At 41.8% G+C, this 23,546-nt stretch overlaps 1 protein-coding gene across 2 annotated transcripts in view; it reads left to right on the forward strand.

Annotated features, from left to right (window-relative positions):
• The window catches only part of NTMT2 (N-terminal Xaa-Pro-Lys N-methyltransferase 2), a 33,636-nt gene that overhangs the window by 2,309 nt on the left and 7,781 nt on the right, over positions 1-23,546 (forward strand). Inside the window, exons 2-3 of one of the 2 annotated variants that reach the window (XM_021545853.4) lie at positions 11,929-12,313; positions 20,351-20,526. In XM_021545853.4, coding sequence (XP_021401528.2) covers positions 12,160-12,313; positions 20,351-20,526 — 330 coding nt within the window. In that variant the 5' untranslated portion in view covers positions 11,929-12,159. Of the gene's footprint in view, positions 1-11,839; positions 12,314-20,350; positions 20,527-23,546 lie in introns of those variants that run through there. The other variant, XM_085586831.1, reaches the window with a different exon arrangement.

Genomic DNA, 23,546 nt, shown 5'->3' on the forward strand with positions numbered 1-23,546 from the left:
AGAAAGGGTGGCATTTGAGGCAGAAGGGTGATCAAATTGCAAGCAGAAGCTGGAGTATACAAGAGTTTTGTGTTTGTTCTTTTGTTTGGGTGGTTTTGGGGTAGTTTGGCTTTTTTTTTTGTAGAACACTTGTAAGAAATATGGTTCTGGAGTCAGCTTGAAGAAGAGATTTTTTCATAGTGAGGGAATATAAAAGAGGGTGTAAAAGAGCTTGGGAGCTGCAGAGAAGATCAGAACAGGAAGAGAATGGTGGAGAAAGTTGCATGAGGAGAAATTGGGCAAGAGGAGTGAAGCAGTTGGGTAAAAACCGAGGAAAGACAGAGGTGTGGAGTGTTCCCATATGGTATATGTATATATATTTACGGTAGAATAAGAACAGATGGAGTAATTAACAACACTCAAATGCAAAAACACCGAAATTTACATTTTTTGGTTGAGCTGCAGACATGTTATTAACAAGATGGACAGAATACACTCAGTGGCATTGGAGCAACACCCACCATATTGCCTCATGGTAAACTTGATTTTATTTCTTCTTGTTTTTTCTCTTAGTACTGAAAAGTACTGATACTAGCAGTGATTTTAAGTCAAAAAAAGTGTTTCCATTTTCTTCAATGAGCCTTTGGTATATTATAAGACTGCATGTTGAAAATGTTTCAAATGGTTTCTTTTACATCACTGTAAAAAAAAAAAATCAACAAAAACAGCCAACACTGTTTTTCTGTAGCAAATGGAATTGTTGAAATATAAGAGACTGATGTCTTGTGCCTTGTGGAGTTGAGAAACCAAAGCAACCCTGAAATTTGTAATCTAGTCATCAAAGATTGCATCTTGCTCTCAGGAAAAAAATAATCCAGTGCTTTTGTAGGGAAAAATCATGAATACAGGACATTTGTCTAGACTTTGTAAAATGAACTGTACATAAAACTACTTAAGACTCTTTATTAGCTAAAATAAAGTGGAGCACTCTGAAAGGATGACTTCCAGGGAAACATGTGAGGTGACCAGGCTGTGGAGCTCCGTGGGGGATGGAGATGATGTTGTTCTGATGTGCTGGCACACAGTAAGGGACTGAGGAATGGAGGTAATAAACCCTGGGCTTAAAAGTTTATACTGGGAGGAGGAAGTGAGACAAGGCAAAGCAAAATCTGATACGCAAAGGGAAAGTCTGGCTTAACTCCTCTGGATGGAATTAATCTTGGAGCACAGATCAAGGTGATTCTTGAATGCCTTTTTGATCAGCAGTGACAGTGACATCTGCACAGAAGAAGGTCATTTTCAGTGTGACACATGATTGTGCTGGCAAATCCTGGGTGCTTTTGTTATTCTTGAATGTGAGACTTCACAAAAATGAGAGCAAGAGAATGAGATCCTCCATGAAGAGCTTGGTTTGTATTTAATAATATATTTAAAATACGAAATATTTTAAATGTATTAAAATTACATTTAAAATATATTAAATATATATTATATATACAAATGCATTTAAATAGCTATAATATATTTAAATAATAAAATTAATATATAGTATATATTAAATATATAAAATATATATTTTTGTTTTATTTATTTTAATATTAATAATATTAAATATTTTATTTATTTTATTGAGTATTTGTTTTCATTTATTTTAATATTAATAATATTAAATATATTAAGTATATTAAATATTTAAACATTTATTTATAGATACTTAAATATATTATACATATATTTTAAATATATTATATTTATATAATATAATAACACTGAGCTAAGTAAATGTATCAAATTTCAACTCATTCAAACCAGAGAAGAAAATTACCTGGAGGTTTCTATTGTTTTGGGTGTTAAAAGAAACATCTAAAGATGTGAGAAGAAGCCAATCTCTCCATAGAGAGCTCACTGTCGAGCAGAGCATGCTGCTTTTCTCCTTTGGCCTATTGAGATCAGAATTGCTGCCTTCCATGGGATTGATCTCTGATGTCCTTGTAGCTCCTTCTGGAGCTGGGGTTGTGGTAAAGTGACCATCTACATGGACTTCCATGTGCCTGACTGGAGTCCAGGCCTTTAAGAGAGAATTTTGCTGTGAGGAAGGCAGAACAGCACGTTGTACATTGTCACAGAATCTTAGAATCATGCAGTTGGACAGGACTTGTAAGACTGAGCCCAAGAATAAACCTAACACTGCCAAATCCACCACTAAAGCACATCCCTATGTGCCACACCTACCTGACAGTATGTTCTGTATATGGGTGTTCAGTGTTTGTGCTGCACAAGGATTTGCATTCTCCGTTTCTTCTCATTTGCTGGCAAACAGCCTGAAATGATTAAATACAGAAGTGTCCACACAAGAAGGAACAGATGGCCCCTCTCTGTCCGTGTTGTCTTGTGACCCCTAATGACAATGAGGGGGATTTCTTGTGCAAAATCCTGGTTTTGCTGAAATCAATGGGAGTTTACCACTCACCCCAGTGGGGACAGAATTTCACCTCTTAATGTTTATTAGATGCAGCAGGCAGAAAGCAGACTCGTATCTATAAAGGCTGTGACATTTTATGGTTCTGACTCTGCAACCACTCAAGCACATGGTTAATTTTGCCACAGTAATAAAGTTAAGCACTAGCTAAAGTGTTTTCAAGGAGGGGTCTCTTTTACACTTGAACAAGTCTATATTTCATCATAAATCAGGAATTCCTCCCCTTCAAAAGAAAAGGATTCTGCATGTGATCATCAAATTGTTTCTACTTTGCACAACAATAACTGCTCTTTTTTAGTTTTTGTCCAAAAAAGGCAAAGGGAGAGCAAGAAATGAATACCTCAGCTGAAGTGGTGTTGCTCCAATGACACTTAACTCATTTCAAATGGATTCAAGAAATATCAATTTTTCAATATTAATTCGAAATACCTCAGACACTGGCTATTTCCTTTAAAATGTGAAGATTTTGCATGACACTTTACAGCCAAAACTTTTTTCTTGAGTTTTTAAACTATCGTGGACAACACCAGCATTGTTCTTCATATCAGGGAAGACTTCTACTTTTACAAATAGCAGTATTTTTGTATTTGTTTCCACCAAATTTTAGCCAAAGCACATCAGGAGTGTAGCAGAATGGAAATACAAGGAGATGCATTCAAGCCAGATGAATTCAGACCCAAAATAAAGCATAAAACTTTACTGGGATAGCACTTAACACATGGAATGACTTACCTTAGGATTTATGAGTTGATGCTTCCCCATTATTACCAGTCTTTATATCAGGAGTTTAAGCAAGAGAATGTGGGTGAGTGTAGAGTAAATCCTTTCCCAGGGTCTGTCTTAATGCTAATTTGTTTTATTTCCATCATGGAAGGAACCAAGCAGAGGCTGAACTTGGGTTTGATTTAGTGCACTTGCCCCTTTGCCCTGTTTGGTGAGGGAAAAGCAGGAGAGCATTTGTGGCAGCTGGAAGAGGCTGTCAGAGGAGGATGGTGATGGTGTGGGGTGACAACAGAAGACCCAAGAGGTGGAAGGGAACATGGGGCAAAGAATATTCCTCCAGCCTCCCAGCTGTGCTTTCCAGGAGCTTGGAAAGCACTGGGGGAAGGAAGAAACAGAGACTGGTCTGGCTGGCCCATGAGTAAGAAAATAGGAGAGCCCAGGAGTTCAGCTCTGGAAATTGCTGGTTCTCAGGAGCTTCTGGGTTACAGTAATGGAGGTTTAAGAGTGCTGTTGAGCTCTGTGTTGAAAAAAACAATCCTCCAGCTTTCAGCTAATTTAGTTACCATCTGTAAGCTGTTTAAGCCATTCCCCTTATTTCACTTTCCCCACTTGATTTTGCTCTTTATGCTTTTTCTTCATTCCACCTCCTACATGTGCATCTGTGCAGGCACAGAGAAGCACATAGGTGTGTAAGTGAGGATTTTCCGTAGAGCAGGAAAACACAACTGTCACTGATGTTCTTTGTGGACAGAACTACAATTATACATATAAATACAAATACATATAAAGCTACATTACTGTAACTCATCCACAGACTGCTGGCATTTTGCTGTGGGGACCCACAGCCTGTTCCTCACACCAGTGTATTTTATACAGACACAGAAAGAGTGAAATACATTTTTTAAAAAGTGCTTTGTGCTACAGAACGCCAACATTTGTGTAGATGTCTGAGTTTTGTTTTGTACAAACCTCGATTTGCTACTGGATTTCAGATTTCAGAGTCAGCACATTAAAGCTGTCCTTAGCTCACCCAGCTGAGTATCTCATATGTTTCATGAGATTCCCCTGGAACCGAGGGGCATATCGGTTGTTGTGGCAAGGCATAGTGAGGTGGGTTAATTAGCAGCATTCCAACATATCCTGGGCTTTACTGGCTAGTAGTGAAGAATCCCAGAAGAAGGAAAGCACTGTAATTTTGCCAGATCCATCTTCTGTTTCCTATAGTTTCGCTCTAGAATTTTTTTCATACATATTGTCTCAGTGCCAGTGCTCATGGTCTCTGAAATTAAAGCATTTCTCATAAAGGGGATTATGAGATTAAAAATATTGCTCATAAAGAACACATTGATCCTCACTGGGAGGATGACAGACATAAAAACATCAAATCACGATGTCTAATTTAGGAGATAACAGTACATTTTTAAATAAATAGTGGGGATGTATTGGATTTACAAACTGCAAGAACTTTCCTTCCCAGTGTGCTCATTCTTCATTTATCATTTTATAAGAAAACTCCTTAAACAAAAAGTTAGTCTCATACAAATGTCACATGCTAGCTTTCTTGCTAATCCAGAGGAAATATTATCCTAGTGGTCCCTGAGGTCCAATGTCTAGGTGTTGGATACATGATAAACTTACTTGAAGCTTTCTCAGTGAGATATAGTCCTCTGGAGACAGCTGTGGATTTAATTTTTCAAGCTTTAGTACAACCTAACCTCTTAAAAATAAGATTTAAGTTTCCCTTGTCAGGTCACCTAAGAGTTTCTTCTTTTATTTTACTTTTTCTTTTTATTTCCCTCCTCTGCTACTTGCCCAGGCTGTTAATCCCCAGCCTCTGGAGGAAACACTTAACCATCGCAAACCTTTCACATCTTGATCATTTTTTGGTTCCAAAGGACAGCACATATACATTTGGCTTTTGAATTTTTCTAGTCTGAGAGTTTATCTAGAAAGTATCAATGCAAAGTAAACAATTTTCAGTCCTGATTATGTAGGTTTCTATGTCGATGCTGAACAGAGGTGGTTTTTGCAAATTTTGAGCCACTCCTCTGTGTAAGAGCAGTATTTCACACAGAGGTGGGTTTCTAGTCTCTGTGCTCCATCTTCCTGTGTGTTTATGCTGTCCAGGAGTTGAGTTTAATCTAGTTTTCTTTCCTCTAGATATTTATCACTTAGTGTTTCAGAAATGGTAAATTTAATGTTTCAAGGCATGCACAGAATTTAACTGGTGAGTTCCTGGTACTGAGAAACTCCACACAACTCAGAGCCTGGTTAAGGATGAAGGCTAATCAAGCCAGCAATGTCACAGATACCGAAATGTATCTGAAATGCAAGGGATGTTATACTCCTGATACTTTTAACTGATCCACAAAAATGCTGCTTACAGCTCCTGACCCCCCTCATCTCCCTGCTGTGCACACACAAACACACTCACAGGCTTCTGCCAGACTGTTCCTTCTCAGGAGCTAAAGGTGCCAGAGGTCTTTCAAGGTCACTTGTCATATTTGTTCTCTACAATAATCTTTCCTTTTTTTTCCTTTCAGCTCGTTTTTCTTTGACTTCCCGCAGAAATTAGTTTTATCTTGCTTTACCTATGCGTGCATTCATCAGGTTTCTTCTCCCTCCCTCTTAATGCCCTTGTGACATGTTGGCCAAGTGCAATCACCACTGAAAGATGTGCATGGAATCTGCAAGTTAATTAAGTTTCAGATTAAGTTCTAGAGGCTTGTGTGCTCTGGCTGCTGTGCAGATGAGGGAGCGAGCTATGGTGGGGACTGTGCTGAGGGAGAGTTAAGCAGAGTTCAGCTCTTTGGCAGCAGTGAGAGGTCAGTCCTTCCGTGCACACTCTCCAGACACACAGACAGCACGGAGGAACTGCTGGCCAAGCTGTCCCACAGCAGCTCCAGCCTGGCTGCAGCACAGGCACTTTCTAGTCCAGGGTGGGTCTTTCCCAACAGATGGCAAGTGAGAGGAGCTATGGGGCTTATTTCAGATAGAAGCAGAAAGACACACATTTAAAAGAAGCTCTCATGTTGCTCTCTGGCTCACAGAACAGTCTGTTTTCCAGTTTAGTTCTAACATTTCTGACTGAAATTATGTTCACCAGCACTGCTGTGAAATGTGTCTCTGTATCAGGAAAGCCAGTTTGATGTTTGCCATCCGAGCCAACAGCAGGAAGGGATCCACAGAGCTGCAGATCTGAAAGTCTGGATCTTTACAACTCTGCCTCTGCAAAAAGAGATGCAGATTGAAAAGGTTAAATGGACTCTCTCATCAGTAGTTTGCACACAGCACTTCTTTCTACAACTCTGTTGTCAGCCATTGCACTCTCTTCTTTCTCAGGGTGGAGTTGCTTTTTTTGTCAGGATGGTCACACTCCACACAAAGACTTTCCCCTCCTGACATCACCCCTTCCACATCACATCACCAGCATGTGCCCTGGTTTTCCCACACTGGGTGGGGCTTCATGCCTGGGCCTTCTAAGAGTTCAGGAAAATACCTGGTCTGGCTCTGTGCTAAGTGCTAAGAGCTAGCTAAAGCACATTTCCTACCTAATGGATTTAGGCTGTTCCCTAAATCTGCTGCCAGTGGCTGTCAGATACAGGATAACTGGGCAGTAGCTCTGTGGTCTGAGCAGATGGGTCCATCTCATGCCTTAGGTAGGAAGGATCCAGCTGAGAGGAAGTGGGAAGGCATGTTTTTTCTGGCAGTGTTGTGTACAGAAGGAGCTTTGATGGTGTGGGTTGCCATCTTTCTTTTGCTTTGGAATTGAAAATAAATCCTTGAGAGACTTTTCACCAAAGCATTTCTGCCAGAGCTGAAAGACATTGAGGCTAACTTACCTCCCACTTGCCCAGTTCTCCCTGAGGGGTTTCTGCATTGCTTTTTGTGCTGTTTCATGAGTGTGCAACATCCTCTTTATCCCTGCTCACCACCAAATCATGATCCCCTCTGATCATTCCTGAAAACTTTCTTCTTGTGTGCAGTCTTCAATGGCTGAGCCAGGCAGTTTCCAGAGCCCCTTCCTCCTCTGTTAGAGCTGTGCCTGCATTCTTAAACAGAGCTGTGGGGGCACAGGAACTGTGCACACTCACATGCACAAGGCTACAGCAGACTTGATCCTGCATTTTCCCCACAAGTCTCCCCACTCAGCCAGAAGGAGATTTTTGTTAGCTTTCACCTCAAAAATGAGCTTTACCCTGTGCTTGAACCAACAGAGGGCAATAGACTCAAAATTCAATATTGAAAAGAAATGCTTTTAAAAGATGGCTCTGAGCAGCCCAGCCCTTACTGTATCTGGTGTCACATATCACAGTGAAAGGCAGCATTCCATGCAGGACCTAAAACCTTCTCAGGCTCCATCAATTAAACCACCACATCTGAGGTGGAAGAGACTCAGCAAGGAACTCTCACTAGGGTTCAATGAGAACCAGATGTTGTGGGCACAGCTGTCATGCTTCTTATCAAGAACAACAGAGCAGCCCCTGCTGCAGTTTCATCAGGAACCCTGCCCTTCCTTCCCTTCATCCTCAGCACTACTGAGCGTCCCAAACCAGAACCAAATCAAATCCTCACAGCCAAAGCTCAGAAGTCCTCACCAAATATTCCTGTTTTTGTTAGCATACTGTTTGTGGATCTCCAAATCAGGGTCCTGCTGGGACTCTCATGTGCTCGGGACACAATCTTCAAGCTGCCTCTCCTACTCAGAAATGGCTTCACTCTCTCCCTTTATAATGTAATTTAGTGTTGGCACCAGGGCTAGAAGGATTAGAGGGAAAGAAGTGTGTATTCCCTCCATAAGAATAGAGCCCTGGCCAATTTCAGTTAAATTAATTTAAAATATATTTACCCATAGGGCTCAGATGCCTGTTTTGTTGCTTTAGATGAAATTCCAGATTGCTAAATTCCAATTGTATAAACGATAACAGATTGCTGCTGTGACTGTACCCATGAAAGCACATGGGAATTGTGCAGGATATGCCCTGAAGGCTGTGAGTCATCCTGACCCACAAGCAGTGAACTCTGCTTTGGAAATGTGGTTCAAAGCAAGAGTTTCTCCTGAGACATCAGAAGTTCTATCCTCCCAAGGCTGGGTCTTTGCCCAAGCTTTGCTCTGCAATTCCTTGACACAGAGTGATTTTGCAAGACTGACCAGTCTGCTGGAGACATTATTCTTATTTGCACTTGTAAATGATAGACTGAAACCAAATCTACCTGGATCTGATTACAAATAAACAAATAAAAAATTAGAAGGGAAATAGCCCTGCAAAAAAACAAAAACATTTTGTTTGGCCCAAAACAGAAATTTTTGTGTGTGTGAGAAAAGGGCAGTATTTTAGCTTCTCATCAACCCAAAGTACTTTTTTTTTCCTTTTTGTCAATTCTACAGTCAACTCAAAACTAAAATATTTCCACTGTAACAATTTTGAAAACTGCTAAGTCTGATGGGACTCATGAGTGGCGTTCAGGATTGTGAGTAAGAGTTCTGGACCTCAGTGAGTCAGACAATTTGTGCATCCACTGTCATATTGCTGTTTTCCAGCCTGACAGGGGCGTTCACTGCTGCTCTGAACAAGCCACCCCAGAACAATCCAGGCAGCAGGTCAAGGTTACCAGCTGCCACCCAGCCTGCAGCTGTTCTTCACTGCCCTCAGAACTGCACATATGCTCTCTGCCCATGTCTCTTCTGTTGACATCATCCCGTGGTTCTCAGGAACTTTTAAAAACCTATTGTCATAAAACAAAAATAATTTGCTTTAACCACATCTATTCCTGACAGCATATGCCAAGCATGAGTGTGAGGGAGAGGAATGACTGTAGAGGCCTTTCTAAGATAAAGAGAAGTCTTACAGCAGTCCTGATGGCTTGTCTGTGTGGATATTAGATTGCATACCAGGCGTTTTGTAAGCAGAACACAGTCATTTAAAGGTAACAGTGACCCTTCGTGAGCTATGTGATGCATGGAGCTTGTGCATGTTTTTATTTGTGTCTTCTGTGCAGCTGATATATTTCAGAAGTACATGTATGGCTCAAATCTGCAGGGACAGATAGTTACCTACTAATATAAAAGCAAGCCCAACCCCTCCTTAAATATCCTGATGCTCCAAAAAGCAGATCTGCCTTGGATATTGCAGCAACTCATCATAAACCATCTGATACCGGGTTTTAATTGGGTTACTTAGGTAGAGATGAGCTGTGGGTGTTTTAACAAGGAGCCTCTCTAGCTGATCCCTCATTTTAATTTCTGGTAAACCTCTTGTCACAGGACTGCCTGATCTCATGGGAAGGAAGAGAAAGGCACACAGAAGAACTGTTTGGTTACCCACATAAATACAAGCACATTCCTATTTTAGACCAAAAGCTGCTCAAGCCAGTGACTGGCAGGCATTGTGGAGGTGTAACTGTTAGTTTAGTTTAGTTTAGTTTAGTTTAGTTTAGTTTACTTTAGTTTAGTTTACTTCACTTTATCCAGAGCTCTGGATTCTCCAGAGTCCCTGCCACCAAGAAAAAGGCTGGGTAGCTGACTTCAACTTCAGAAAGAGTCAAGTGGCCATCTAGAAAAGGAAACTACGGTTGAGATGTGGCTTTGCTCACATTTCAGCAGTCACACCACAGGTAGTATAGGTGTCATCATGCCCATACTCAAACCCCACACTTCTTGTTAATGCAGATGTGGGATCTGCAGTAGTGCTTGAATTGTTCACAGCTTCTGCATAGACTGATACTACTCCTGTTCAGAATATCAGTTTAGGAGACAGCGTGAACCACTTGTGAGTTCTTAGCAGAAAATATTAATATGCTGTTGTTTACAAATAGAAAATGAAGCATGCACTTTGTGGGGAAAACAAAATGAGACTAAAATAAACCAAACCAAACTAAACCAAACCAAACCAAAAAACCCCACCCACCAACCAACCAAAAAAAAAAAAACCAACAACCCAAACCAACAAACCCAAGCCTGCTATTTATGTGCTCTTTATCACGCAGTTCTGGGCACACATCTGTTTGATCTAAGCTTTGACAGCAGTAGGAAATGCTTTGAAAGTGCTTTAAAAGGCTCTTGAGATTCACTTGCTTAGCTGCACTAGGATCTGAGGAGCAAGGCTGTGTCCACAGCAACTCATAGATTACAGAGCTGCAACATGGCTTTGATCACATGCAGGTAAAATAATACTACTGTTTATGCAGCCTTCTAGAGATTTTCTGTGTAGGCAGGACTACTGTGAGTCAAACCCACCACGAGTTTATCTATAAGAGTTATAATCAACATTCACTGTGAAAAACTAACCCTGTTTTTCTCAGAACTGTTATTTCTGACACATTTGTATTGGGTGAGAACTGTACCATGGAAAGACAAGTGTGGGTGCCACTGTGCTCAACAATTCTTATGGGATTTATGTTGTCTGGTAAGAGGAAATCTCACTTTGCTGAGTGAATCCATGATTATTGGCTGTTGTGGCACCCCCTGGTGTGGATTCTTTGCTTCCTTTTGCCAGGGTTGGGATTAAATGTGTGAGATGGTATTTCTTGTTGGGACTCAGATGTTTATCAGTTCTTATCTCTGTCACAGTCTCACAAACCCCGAGTTCTACAGCACTTCACTCTAACAAAATAAAAATGGAGCCCCATCTCTCTCTCTCTCTACAAGGCCTTTTAAGGATAAACTGCCCAATTAAGAAATGAGACTAATTATTTTCACTTTTAACCCAATAACTGACCACCCATGCCCACAATGTGCACTTTTTTATCCAATTACACAAAACCACCCAAACCCATGGAGAAGAAGGTGAAGAGAAGGACCACCCTCTGCCCTAAAACCTCCATCTTGCTTTATATATATTACTATATTCTAGAACCTTCAACTCTATGTTTTCCACCCTGTGATATCACACACATCTATTCAAACTCCACACCCATCCATAATCCCAGTTCTATCATTCCATTTTGGAAGCCTTCTCCACAGCCTCAGTTGAAATGTGGTGTTCTCTTGGGGTCAGTGCCTGTCAGCACAGAAAGTCTGAAATTCTCAGCAGCCAGGTTCCAACACCCTGCATCACACCTCTCTGACAGGATGAAACAGGGAGATTTATGGATACAGCCACTGCCATCCCAGGTGGCTGTTCCAGCCCCCAGACTGTGGCACGTGACAAATTCCCACATGTCAGCTGTGAGCTGGACTAGGGAACTGATCCCACTTAGAAGAAAATCAAGTATATTTTTCTGAATAAGGTTTATTTTCCTTGGTGAAGGCTGGGTCACCTTTGTGCTGTTCTTAAAAACTTGGTCAGATATTTGTCAGGAGGTTGCAGTGCTGCTGGGCATGCAGCCCATTTGTATTGGAAACATCCAATTTCCTGAGTGTCTTTCTGTAGTGCAGCCTATTGATACTGCAGACACCTGGAACAAACACCTTGAAAAGAGGAAACCTTTGCTTGTTAGGATCACAGTCTATTAGGACTCACAGTTTGTGTAGAGGTACATCCATGATCTGTCCTCTGGCCTTCCTCTTGAGTGCCCTGCACTGAAGAACCAATAGTGAGGGAGAGACAGAAACAAAATCACCGTGCAAGATGTAAGAGGGAGATTCTGGATAATATCCGAGTTCTTTTGGAGTGAAAGCTGAATAGATTAAGAAAAGTACAATTGAATTAAAGCCACTCCTTTTTGAGTGGCTTTAATTGATACACTTCAATCCTGGCTAAGCAATTTCCTGGTGGACTTTTTTTTTTCTCTCCTCCACTTTCCAGCACCTGCTTGTTTCAGAGGGCAACACTCCAGGGATAACTGTGAGCCAGTGCCAAGAGCCAGCATTTCTCACTCCCCTCTCACCCGCCTCCATTCCCTGCCACACACCCCGGTATAGAATGACAGCACATTGCCACAATTTAGATGACTCTGCCTCTGCCCCCGTGGAAGAACAGGTCCTCTAGAGAACACCAGCCACAGCAGCTGTCCATTCTCCCAGAAAAATCTTCATCATGGCCTATAAAGCAGCACATTTGGCCTTTAAGTCGCGCTGGCACAAGACGGATGAAGAGCTCTGTCGGCACAGCATGTCCTTTGTCTTGCACAAGGCGATCCAGAATGACTTCTTCAAGTGCTACCTTTATCTGCTGGAAAAGCTTCCCCTGGGTGAGTAGCCATGGGCAAGAGTGTCTGTGTGTGCTCTGCAAAGATGGATCGTGTCAGATGGTGGAGATGGTTACTGGCAGTGAGGAGGAGGAGGGGTAGTTTTGAGAAACCCAACTCAAGAGACTGCAGTGCTCACTAAAGAATTTGGAACTCTGTCTCCCAATTCCCTCTAAAGCAGTAGCCTGTTGTTTCACCTAAATAGTCCACAGATTTTTAGAGGAGGGCAAGGGAAAGACTTGCAAGAGTGAACGAGAAGTTTGGTTTCTGGCTGACCATTCCTATTTTTGCCATCATTTGAGTAAAACATGCTTTGACCTGTTTGGAGCTTGGAAGAACAAAAGCAAAACTAGCAGAGCTGGCAGGTGGTTCTTTCTTTTGCCTAATACCTGTTTTGTTGTCATTCTGGATGTCCTTAGCTCTGGTGTTTATATTGATTTGGACAAGTGCTTCAAAGGTGGTGATTTAAATTTTTTTTTCAAGAGTCTTTGTTATGCAGATCCCTGTAGTAGATTGTCTAACCTACTGTTTCCTCTCTGGGAGGAAAATGCTTCCAAAAACTTGTTTATAGACAAATTTCAATGACAGTCTCTGGTACAGAATGCTAAGAGAGTTTGGTGGTTTTTTTTTTTGTTTGTTTTTTTTTTTTTTAAGATCTAGAAAATGAATGTTCATTTCAAATGCAAATTTGACCCTGAATAAGAAACAAAATGTCCCTGTGAGAATAAAGCTAAAAAGTAGATTTTACTTGAGTCAGTATTATGTTAGCATGTTCTGTTTTAAACAGAATTGTTCAGCCTACACTCAGTGTCAGACCTGTAGGAATTTTAAGATGGGATGGATGAGCCTGTGCAATCTGTTTAAGTGAATTCTTGGGGGATCCTTTCTAATTGAATGATTCATTTAGGCAAAAAGACTATCTTACCTATTTGTGTGAACTGTACAGATGCCAGTGATAACCCTGCTCAAGAGGGTAGAATTCATTAATCCTGTAATAAGAAAAAACATTTCCATGTTATCTTAGTATTTTTAATGTGCAATTTAGTATTATTATTATATATAATATATTCTATTGATTAATAAATATATATGTATATAATATATTTATTATATTAGTATTTTTAATGTAGCAATATCTGCAACTATTTAAAAGGAAACATGGAAAATAAATACTCCTATCCCTAGTGGTAGGTAGCTGTGAACAATGGAAAGGAAGGAAAGATGGAAAGGAAGGGAAATAAATTACAGGTCGATGGAATCTCATAAAGTCAATGAAAATGTTATTCTTTCATTTGTTTTGAAAATAAACACAACTTATTAGAAACGGAGTAGAATTTCCTACAGTGTTAACTGTTAGTGTAATTAGCACTGCATCATTTTAAGGTTAGAAGGTACCACTATGAGTATCTAACTTAGAATTGAGTATAAAAATTCCAGCATTGTGCTTGTAACTTGTCTGGGTCACAGAACACAGAATTTATTTATGAACACAGAAATACCTTGTTTTAAATGTTTCAAATGGCTGAGAACCCATCAGGCACCACTCAGCTGTTTCCAGGCCTAATTGCTTCACTCATAAAACTATACTTATTTCTTGACTGAATTTTATTGAATTTCCATTCCTGGCCAACAGGCTTTGTAAAATGTTCCTATCAGACCAAAGGTCCCCTCTGCCAAGCTTTTCATGACCTGATTCATTAAAACTTAGCTAATGATCTTACAAGCCTATTGCCAGCCTATCCATATTACTTTGACTCCATGGAAGACACACTGTGAGCCTAGCCTTCAGGTGAATATGCAGCATGTCTCTTACTCCCTGGTTATTGTCATGAAGTAAAAGTGGGCATGAGGACAGGTGGAATGGTTCATGTGCTGTGAATACACATCCAGGGAAATTCACATCCTGCTATGATGGCAGGGTCTGGATAGGGGGACAGTCAAGAGAGTAAAAAGTGTTCAGGTGATTGGCTCAGAGAGTTGTAGTCAAATTTTGAGCTCAGTGGAATCCTACAAGCGTCTGTCCTGGGACCTGTCCTGTTTAGAACCATGGAATGGTTTGGGGTGGAAGGGACACCCCCCTGCTATCTTCATCAGTAACTTGGAGGAGGTGAAGAACTGTTTTATCCTCACATCCAGAGATTGCAGCCAACTGCCAGGACCTGCCCACAAGCTCTAAGTTGGGACTGCCATCCAGAGGCACCTAAACAGGCTGGAGAACAGAGACCGTAGCAACCTAGTGCCATTCAAACCACTGAAATTCCAACCCAAATACCACTTTGTATACCTGGATGAGAAAAACCCTGGGCAGCAACACCACGGACTGCTCAGCATCTGGCCATGGAGTGCCCTCCTGTTGGAGTTTTGGTAGGCAGCAGCTGAATGTCCTGGAAGCAAAGGCAGCCAACAGAATCCCAGGATGAATTAACAAAAGCATGGCTATTTGATTGAAGGGAGTGATGATCCCCTTTTCTCCAGCAGTCTTTAGACCCTATGTGTAGGGCCTTAGGCTGTCAGAGCAGGGAATGACATGGAATGAGTTGAAGACCCTCATTGTGGTGAGGGAACTGGAGCATATGCCCTGTGAAGACAGACAAAGGGAATGGGGCATGTTCAGCCAAAAGAGAGACCAAATATCATCCTGCTAGTGCCTACAGGAAGGTAATGAATAAGATGGAGCTAAGATCTGCACAGTTGGGTTCAGCATGAAGACAAGGGCTGGTGGCCATGAATCAAAAGTAGTCCAGACTGGCTATAAGGAAAAAAAATCTTTTTATATGAGGACAGTCAGGCATTGGAACAGGTTGCTCAGGGAAGTTGTACAATTCTCCATCACTGGAAGCTTTCTAAACCTAACTGTCTAAACCCTGCTGAACCTCATCTGGCGTCATGTCTGGCCCTGCTTTGAGCAGCAGTTTGGATCAGAGACTTTCTTAGGTCTCTTTCAATTTGGACTATCCTGTGGTGGAGCTCTTCTAGTCATGTTTACTTAGGAGCTGAGCATATCTGGTATCACAGCCTGTTAAGAGAAACATGTCACTTTTACAGACCAGGCTAACATTTATAAATAAAAGACATGAGTAATTTCAGGCCCTGATCCAACAATGTACTTAAATGTGTGTGAGAGCCCTTAAGCCCAGTGGACTTTATTGGAGCTACTCAGATGCTGGAAATTATGCACATGTTTACACGGGCTGTGGGACTCGGTGCCAGTGGGCTGAGATCTGCAGTGGAAAACTGAGAAGATCCACCCCTGGGGACAAATATTCCTGTGTGCGAGGCACGTGGCTAAAAGTAAAATCTGCTTTGGGGGTGGGATGATGTTCATCCTCTATAAACCAGAATTTACATGGTACTCAGACCACAGCAGAGAGGTAGATTCTACCATGCACACAGATAACTCTTTTTCAACTGATGCACAAAGCAGATGTTGTATTTAAAAGGGAGCACTTAGCCAAACTGGAATTAGTTCAGTATCTTGAAGAAAGCAATTGGAGCCACAAAATAATGTTCACAAATAAAAATTTCAGAAAAAATTACTTGCAACATTTACTTCTGCCAGGGAAATTTAGTTGAGGAAAGCCTGAAGTCAAGAACTGTAAGTCAGCATACTGCAGGTTGGGATTGCACTGGGTTTTATGTGTTAAGTGGTTTTCTTTAGAGATTTAGACCAAATGCACTGGAAAACAACATTTTTAACTGATCCATAAGAAAATAGGAGAGATAATGTTTTGAACTTTGCAGGGCAACAGGCTCAGGTGGATAGTGCCTATCTAGTCCACATTGGTTAGCATTCAGCCGTAGATCATCACTCTGCATCCAGACTGTGTTGGCAGTGACAGAAAATTATTGATGTCTCATGACTGGAGTGACCTTTAGGGAGCCACTTCGTGGCTGAGCAGTGGGCTTACTTCAACCATCTTTGCTTGGGGACTTGCCAGCAGATTCAGCTGAGGGACAAGTGTGCCATGAAAAAGTTTATTCTTTACTGGAAACACATTTCTGACTTTAAATCTTACAAGTTACCTGCTTTAACACTGAAACCCTCATATGTTAGCCAGCTGCCTGCCCTGTGATGTCTGAGGAACTTGCAGCCTGCCTCATTCTATCCTGCTCATGCCCTACTTTATGGAATTCATTGAAGGCAGGCTGTGTACCCATAGCAGGCCTCACAAGTATTTAATTTCCTGATGCATGAGGCAGTCCCACACGGGTCATGGAAAGGAAGATGCCTCTGGCTAGGCAGGTCCTGTGATGAGGGGGAGGCTGCAACACTTGACAGCCACCAAGGACTTGTGACACTTCTTTTTTGGGGTAGATTCCTGCAGGTTGGCAAACCTCCTCCTCCCTGTGGTGCTGCTGCTGCTGGAGCCTGCATGCCAGGCACAGCTGCGAGGCAGATCAGAGGTGAGGTTGATTGGCTGTGTCTGGAAAACTGGGTTGTGCATTGGGAGAGTTGGCAGTGCTGCAAATTCCTGAGAGGGAGGAGCAGCACTGAAGGAGCAAGAGGTGGAAATCACCTCTACAGATCTCACACTGTACAAGTGAGGCTGTGGGTCCACAGGAGAAAACTTTGGGTGCAGTATCCCTCTTTGCATTAGCCCATGTCCTTGCATGCCCCAAGGTGGGAGACATGCATAAAAACATCTTTGCACAGTTTAATGCATGGAGAAGCCCCTGTGGATGCTCACCCAGAGCTCATTTTGAATGCCTGCACGTAGGGCAGGGCTCTGGGGCCCCAGATGGCCCGGGAGGAGCTGCAGTCAGCTGGTGTGTGCATGCAAGTCCTGGCAAGAATTTTGCAAGCCTGATATTGGTTCTGAGTGAGAAATGTGAGAGCAGACACTCCAGATCTGATATCCTGAACACCATATCGTCCCCATGTGCTGCCTCAGGTCAGGCTCATGTTTTGAGTAGATGGACTCTGAATATTTGTTATTCATGCTGTCCTGATGTGCAGACAGCCTGTAAATGTCCTTCCTTTCAATCTAGCAAAATGGGATAAATCATTGTCCTTTGACAGGTCCATGAAACAACCCCTGGAATCATCACTGGATTCTTATATGGAAGATCTTGCAAAGCTAACATACAGGGATTCAGTTCTGTTCCGCAGACAGGCTGACCTCTGAAACAGAGCAAAAGCAGACACAGAGAAGACAAGATGGTGCCACTTCTGGATAAGGACAGAGATCCTTACTGGAAAAATCCCAGGCACCGATGGAGTCTTTTTCCCAGGCTCTGGGAGCCACCCTGGCCAAGTTGTAATGGGGATTGGCTGCTGCTCCCTTCGTATTAATTATCAGCTGAATGGTTTCTTCTGAGTATGTGAATATAATCAGTGGAGTGTGTAAAACTCCCAGGTTTGACCCTTGCTGGGCTCAGTGCTTCTTGTGGTATAAATTTCTCAGGCATAACATAAATGTGTAATGGATTAAAGCTTTAATAGTATCCGTTCAGCAGTTGACTTAAGCAGGTGATGACAAGAAGGGCTGGTAATGCTGCTTTTGTTGGATGAGGGATATGCTGGGCATGCTGCTAATATGTAACCCAATAGCACTATTCTGTTCCGAGGGGTCCTTGGTGGTAATTATTCCCCATCCTACTTCCTTTGTCCCCCCCTCATTTGCCTCCAAAGTGTCACTCTCCTGCTGAGGATGGGCAGGCACACACTTATCATTCCCCGCTGAGTTTGCTTGCCCTCAATTAAATACATTCCAGGCTTATATTCAGGGCCTCTGGCCTTACTCTCCTCCTCTGTGTGGAGGGCATAATTCCTGTCCCCCGGCCTGCACAAGCCTATTCAGCTCCTTCCCAGCAGCAGCTGGCAGTGCTCCCATGGAAGTTTGAAGATGTGGGGACAAAAACTACTGCCTGGTCCTTGTGTGCAGCTGGCAGGGAGCTCTCCCTCCCTCTCTTGTCATGAGCTTAGAAGGTGTTTGCTGCTGAAGCATTTCCAGTTCCCTGCGCGTGCTGGGAAGCTGCAGCAGAGCTGGTCTCACATGGCAAGGTGGCGATTACAAAGGCTTTTTGCCAATGTGACTGTCCCTCCTTGTTGCTTGGCTTTCAGTGTTTGGAATTGTGTTTTTGGTGGAGGGTCTGTCACACACACGGGAGAATGCCTGGGCAGTTGTGTGCACACACAAGACAGTCAGAGGTGATGATTTGCAAGCAAAATTTATAGCCTGCCTCAATCCAAGCTTTTGAGCTTTGAATCCATACTTTTGATATGCTGATGCACATCGAGTACAGAAAAACCCAGGCTGTGGAGGGTAGACCTCCGTTCTTAAAGAACAGGGCAAAATAGCCCTTTATCCAGCAAAACTCACAGGTTTAAATGAAACAGCTTCAAAACACTGATTGCTGTATGTTACCAGCAATGTAGCTAAGCCATGAAAAGAAGCATCCAAGTCTCTGGCACACAGGAACCTTTCAGTATATCACCCACTGACTACCTTGCTCCTTGACCTTTGCCAGATGAAAATTTAGGACTGTCTCTTCTAAATTGTGTCCCCCTGTGTACTCATTTAGGCCTGAGACTACCATCTGCTCCGTGGTTCAGCTTACTTGCACTGCCACAGACCATACAGTATCACTAAAAATAAACCAGAGCAAGTGCCTCATTCATCCACACTCTTCCTGGTGTGCTCTCCATGCAGCTGTCAATAGCTGGAAAGCATATCTGGAAATCTGCACAACAGTTAGGTCAGTGATAGCAGAAATGATGATCCTGCAGAGTACTAAATGCTGCCTACAGCTTTTCCAGGAAAAATCAGACCACTTGATGTCCTTGGCATGTGTGTTCACTTCAAGCCTGAGGTGATTTTTCACTGACATGAAAACACAGTGTGATGATTGAAATGACTTCTGAACCTGGAAAGCACCAAGTTTTCATGAGGAGGGCTGGATCCCTGCAAGGTCTTGTAGGATCCAATCCAACGCCTTTCCTTCCACCGTTGCTTTAGAAATGGATTTGGTGTTTTGAAAGCCCAACTTAAGTTTACAGTCTTCATCTGTGGAAAATGGATTTATAGAAAATTCTCAAAACCTGGCAGAAGGCTCACATAGTATGCATCTGTATGCAAACATTGAGATAAGAAATGATGACTTAGAAATGCCATGGAACAGGACAGACATTGTTGAGAGAGAAATGGAGCTAGAAACAAGTTTCAAAGGATGGTTTTGCAAATAAGACTAAATGCTTTAGGGAATTAGAACTATGAAAGATGCACTGTAGTAGGACCCATGAGGGGTAATTTTAGATGCTTGGGTTTAAGGCATTTACAGCATGGTGTGGCAAAAAGCTGATAGGCCAAGAAACTCTTATAGTGTATTGTAAGTTGGAAATAGTTGGCTTCTGCTTGTGATGGTGTGAATTATAACATCTGTATTGTCTCACCCTTTTCATGAGATTGAAAAGGAATAAAAGTTTTTAAAACACCTCTCAGTTGCCCCATCTCTGGGTTAGAAAAGGGCATAGTCCAACATTCATGATCGTGCCTCTGGAGTGTCAATGTGGCACACGATAAAGAGGGTTGAAGGACATGTTTTATGGTGCAAAAAGAAAGGATCCAACCCGGTTTATTTTAATAAACACTTTTATAGGGTTTTTTAAGAACATCCCATGTCTATCCCCAATTGGTCAGTAATAAGTTGTTATCCTGTGTTGATTGGTCACTCAAACTCCTGGTGTGTAGGTGCAGGAAAGGTTGTTTGTCAGAGATAGTTTTCATTTTTTCTATCCAATGGTGTAAAAACCAGTTTATACAGGTTTCTAGTGTTTATCACAGACCTAGAGTTCTTTCTCAGGGAAAGCAGATTGTTTTCCACAGTTTTAGAGCTCTTTCTCAGAAAAATCAAGTTGTTTTTCACTGCTGCAGAGCTGTGTTCTCAAGAAGAGCCATCAGCTTCCTCATGCCTTCTGTCTGCTCGAGTCAGGATTCAGTTTGTAGGCCTTTGGCCTGCTACTTCACTACCACATGAAGCAATTAGCTAAGGCAGAAATATCTGTTACTAACAATAAAATGGTGATTTATCTGCTTTCAGTGAAACTTTACGCTCTGACAAGCCAAGTCATCAATGGGGAGATGCAGTTCTATGCCAGGGCCAAGCACTTCTACCGGGAGGTGCCCGCCACAGAGGAGGGAATGATGGGAGACTACATCGAGCTCTCCAACACAGACGTTGAATCCTCCCGGGAGTTTCTCAGGAAGTTTGTTGGGGTGAGTAATTTAATCTCATCTTCTTCAAGCAGCAGTGGTGATGTGTCAAAAATGATGTGCACGGTGCCCAGGCACACCTGATTTAAGTGCCACTGTGCATCACTTTTGATTTGCAGTCACAAGTCAGCACTGTCGTTGGGTCTAGTCATGTGTTCTGCCAGGTCATTCATCAGCATGAATTCACATTTTGCCTGGTCTTACTTCATTATTTACCTGTTTTACATCCTTTTCTAATGCTCCCAAGCTGCAATGAGGAGTTCTTTTAGCTGGGTTTGAGTGAGGGATTAATTCTGAGTGTAGGACGGGAACCTTTCATGATAAAATCCTTGTTGGCTTCTGTGGCAGATTTGTCTGGGCAAATTCTTGTAGTCCAGTTGGGAAAATAGCTGAGACTAAATGTCCAGTTTCTGGTTTGCCTATTCATAGATATTTCTAAGAAGGCTGCAACAAAACCTACCATCTCCCACACACTAGAAGCATATGGAAGAGGCTACACATTAGGCAAAATATTTTTCCTTAAACATTCCAGTGTCACTGAGCACCTTTTCAGGCAGATTGCTAAAGGTCTGTAAACATCTTGAAAGGTCTGCTTTGGCCTGAATTGCAAGGAGATGCCAAGTGGGATATTAAGAGCAGTATCACTTTGGTTGTTAGGTTTCTGAAAATCCTGTTGAGTTCTAAAACTGTCTTTAGAAATCTGAAAACCTTTAGAAGTGTGGCCTTATGGTTTTCTGACTGCCCTTCCTTTTTCCTAGGGAAGGAGCCCATTAAATCAGCTCAACAACAGTATTAGATGTTAAAGAATCCACAAACAAATTTGTTAAGTTCTCCTGCTGACAAAATGACTAGTTCTATATAATGCTACCATGGGTCTTTAATTTTCTGCTCAAATGTACAAATTTGGGATAGCCAGATGACTTTTTTTTAGCCTTAATGATCCACTGTGGGAAGAAAGCTCAATAGGTTAATTAGATGTTGTAGATGGAAAAAAAAGGGCACAATTTAAATGTATTGGGATGGAAAATGAGTGTGGCTTGACAGCAGATAGTAATCATGCAGACCAGTGAAGGGCAAGTGGTGGCAAAGTTTGCTATACCTGATAGAGGGAGATTTTTGGGGTTGTGAGCAAGCAAAACACAAGTGAATAGCTGCATATTTCTGTATCAACAATCATTTGTACTAATGCCAAGGCAAAAAAAGGCTTCCCAGAGCCTCCCTATATGGTATCATGCTGTCAATAAACACAAAATGAGAAAATAAAAAGGAGGTTCAGTGAGGAGCTGAAGCTGATGGTAACATTTCTGCATGACGCTTCTGAAAACGGCATTTTCAGAAGGAAAATGAAATGCAGTCCAAGTACATCCCTTGCATTTTATGTAAGTCTTGTTTTAAGGACATTTGTGGAATTCAGGGGGTGCAGAAGTGTGTGCTCAGGGGAAGATTTCACCCTTCCTAGACATCACAGAGATGCAGTTTCCTGCAGCAGGTTTGTGTCACACTGTTACACCTTCTCCTCTCCAAGACCTGAAAAGGAAAGTACAGTCTGTGACAGAGTTTCACATGCCAAAGGGGAATCATACCCAATGCATCAGCTGTGATGACAGATACAAAATACTCCAGAGCAAAATTCCTACTCCTATAATTAGCCAGGGATAGAAAGGATATTCTGAATGGCCAAGATCAAACAAGAAAAAAACTAAAAATAAACAGAAAGGAGCCTGCACCTTTTGCTTATTCTGATTTGTTTGTTAAAGTCCGTTGTCTGTTGAGATGTAGCCAATTGATTATGTTCCTTATGGTTTATTTTTCTTTCTTACTACTGAAATTTGAATCCTGCTCAACCAGATACAGATATTTCTATAGCAGTGACTTGATAATAAAACTAATGAACTCTCTTACCAAGTTTATGGATCTATGAATATTTTTTTTAAAACCATAAGGTGATCATGATAGAAAAAAAAAATCTGCTTCACCCTAATATACTTTCTTTTTTTAAAAGATAAGTTTAACAAAATTGGAAAATAAGAAAATTTGTTTCAGATGAGCTGAACAATTTTTTTATTATTTCACTTTCTGAAAAACTTTTTGTTTTCAAGAGCTCAAGTCAATTGCAAAATTAAAAATGCTCTTTAGAAATGAAAGTTGACAAGTTTGGTTTCTTTATTCCTTGAAAGTTATGGGGGGAAAAAAAAGTACTTTGACATTTTCAACATTCTTTCCCATGTTTTTTTGGCTAAAAACTATTCTCTAGATTTGAAATATCAGTTTCACAGAGAGTTTCATTCATTTAAAACTCTACATTCTGGCAAAACCAGTGCTCCCTAAACAAATACTTGCCCGGTTCCACTCAAATTACCCCTCTTGAGTTAGTTTGGCTGGCGTGGAAATGCCACACAGTGACATTTCCCTTCCATGACTGATGTTGCATACCTTCAGGTATGGCATTTCTTAGCATGATCCTTAGCACCACTGTAAACTGAGCTACAGATTTCTTTGGAGAAAAGAATTCATCTTGCCTGGGCACATGGAAGGAATTACAGGAACAGACTGAGGGCTTCACTTACATTTTAGCTTCGCGGGCGAGTCGAGCGGGGTTGAAAGTGCCACTGTGCTGGAGCTAAGAGGTTTTATGTGTGTGTGGGCAGAACTCAAACCAAGAGCAACACGGCTTGAGCCAGCAGGGCTCTGCAGACAAGCTCCAGGCTGTCTCAGGTACAGGGTTATCAGCACAGCTACAGCCCTGCATATTTATGGCAGCCTGCTAATGCCTCCATGTCCACACAGGCACTGTGTTTCCAAGTGCCTAATCCGGAGGTAGCGAATAAAAAAGAAAATAAAGAAAACAAAGGAAGCATTAATTCAACGTCGGTTGTGAGCTGTAGGTGTGTAAAATATTACTGATGGAGATTATATTGACTTTATGGCTCCCTCTCTGCCCTCAACGCTTTCTCCCTTTCTTGCCCCCAGCTCACCTGCAGGATTGGTTACTTGCTGAGTGAAAACTTCTTGAAAAGTGATTT

The sequence above is a fragment of the Lonchura striata genome, chromosome 8, assembly GCF_050655825.1.
Source record: "Lonchura striata isolate lonStrDom1 chromosome 8, ASM5065582v1, whole genome shotgun sequence".
NCBI classification, from domain to species: Eukaryota; Metazoa; Chordata; class Aves; order Passeriformes; family Estrildidae; genus Lonchura; species Lonchura striata.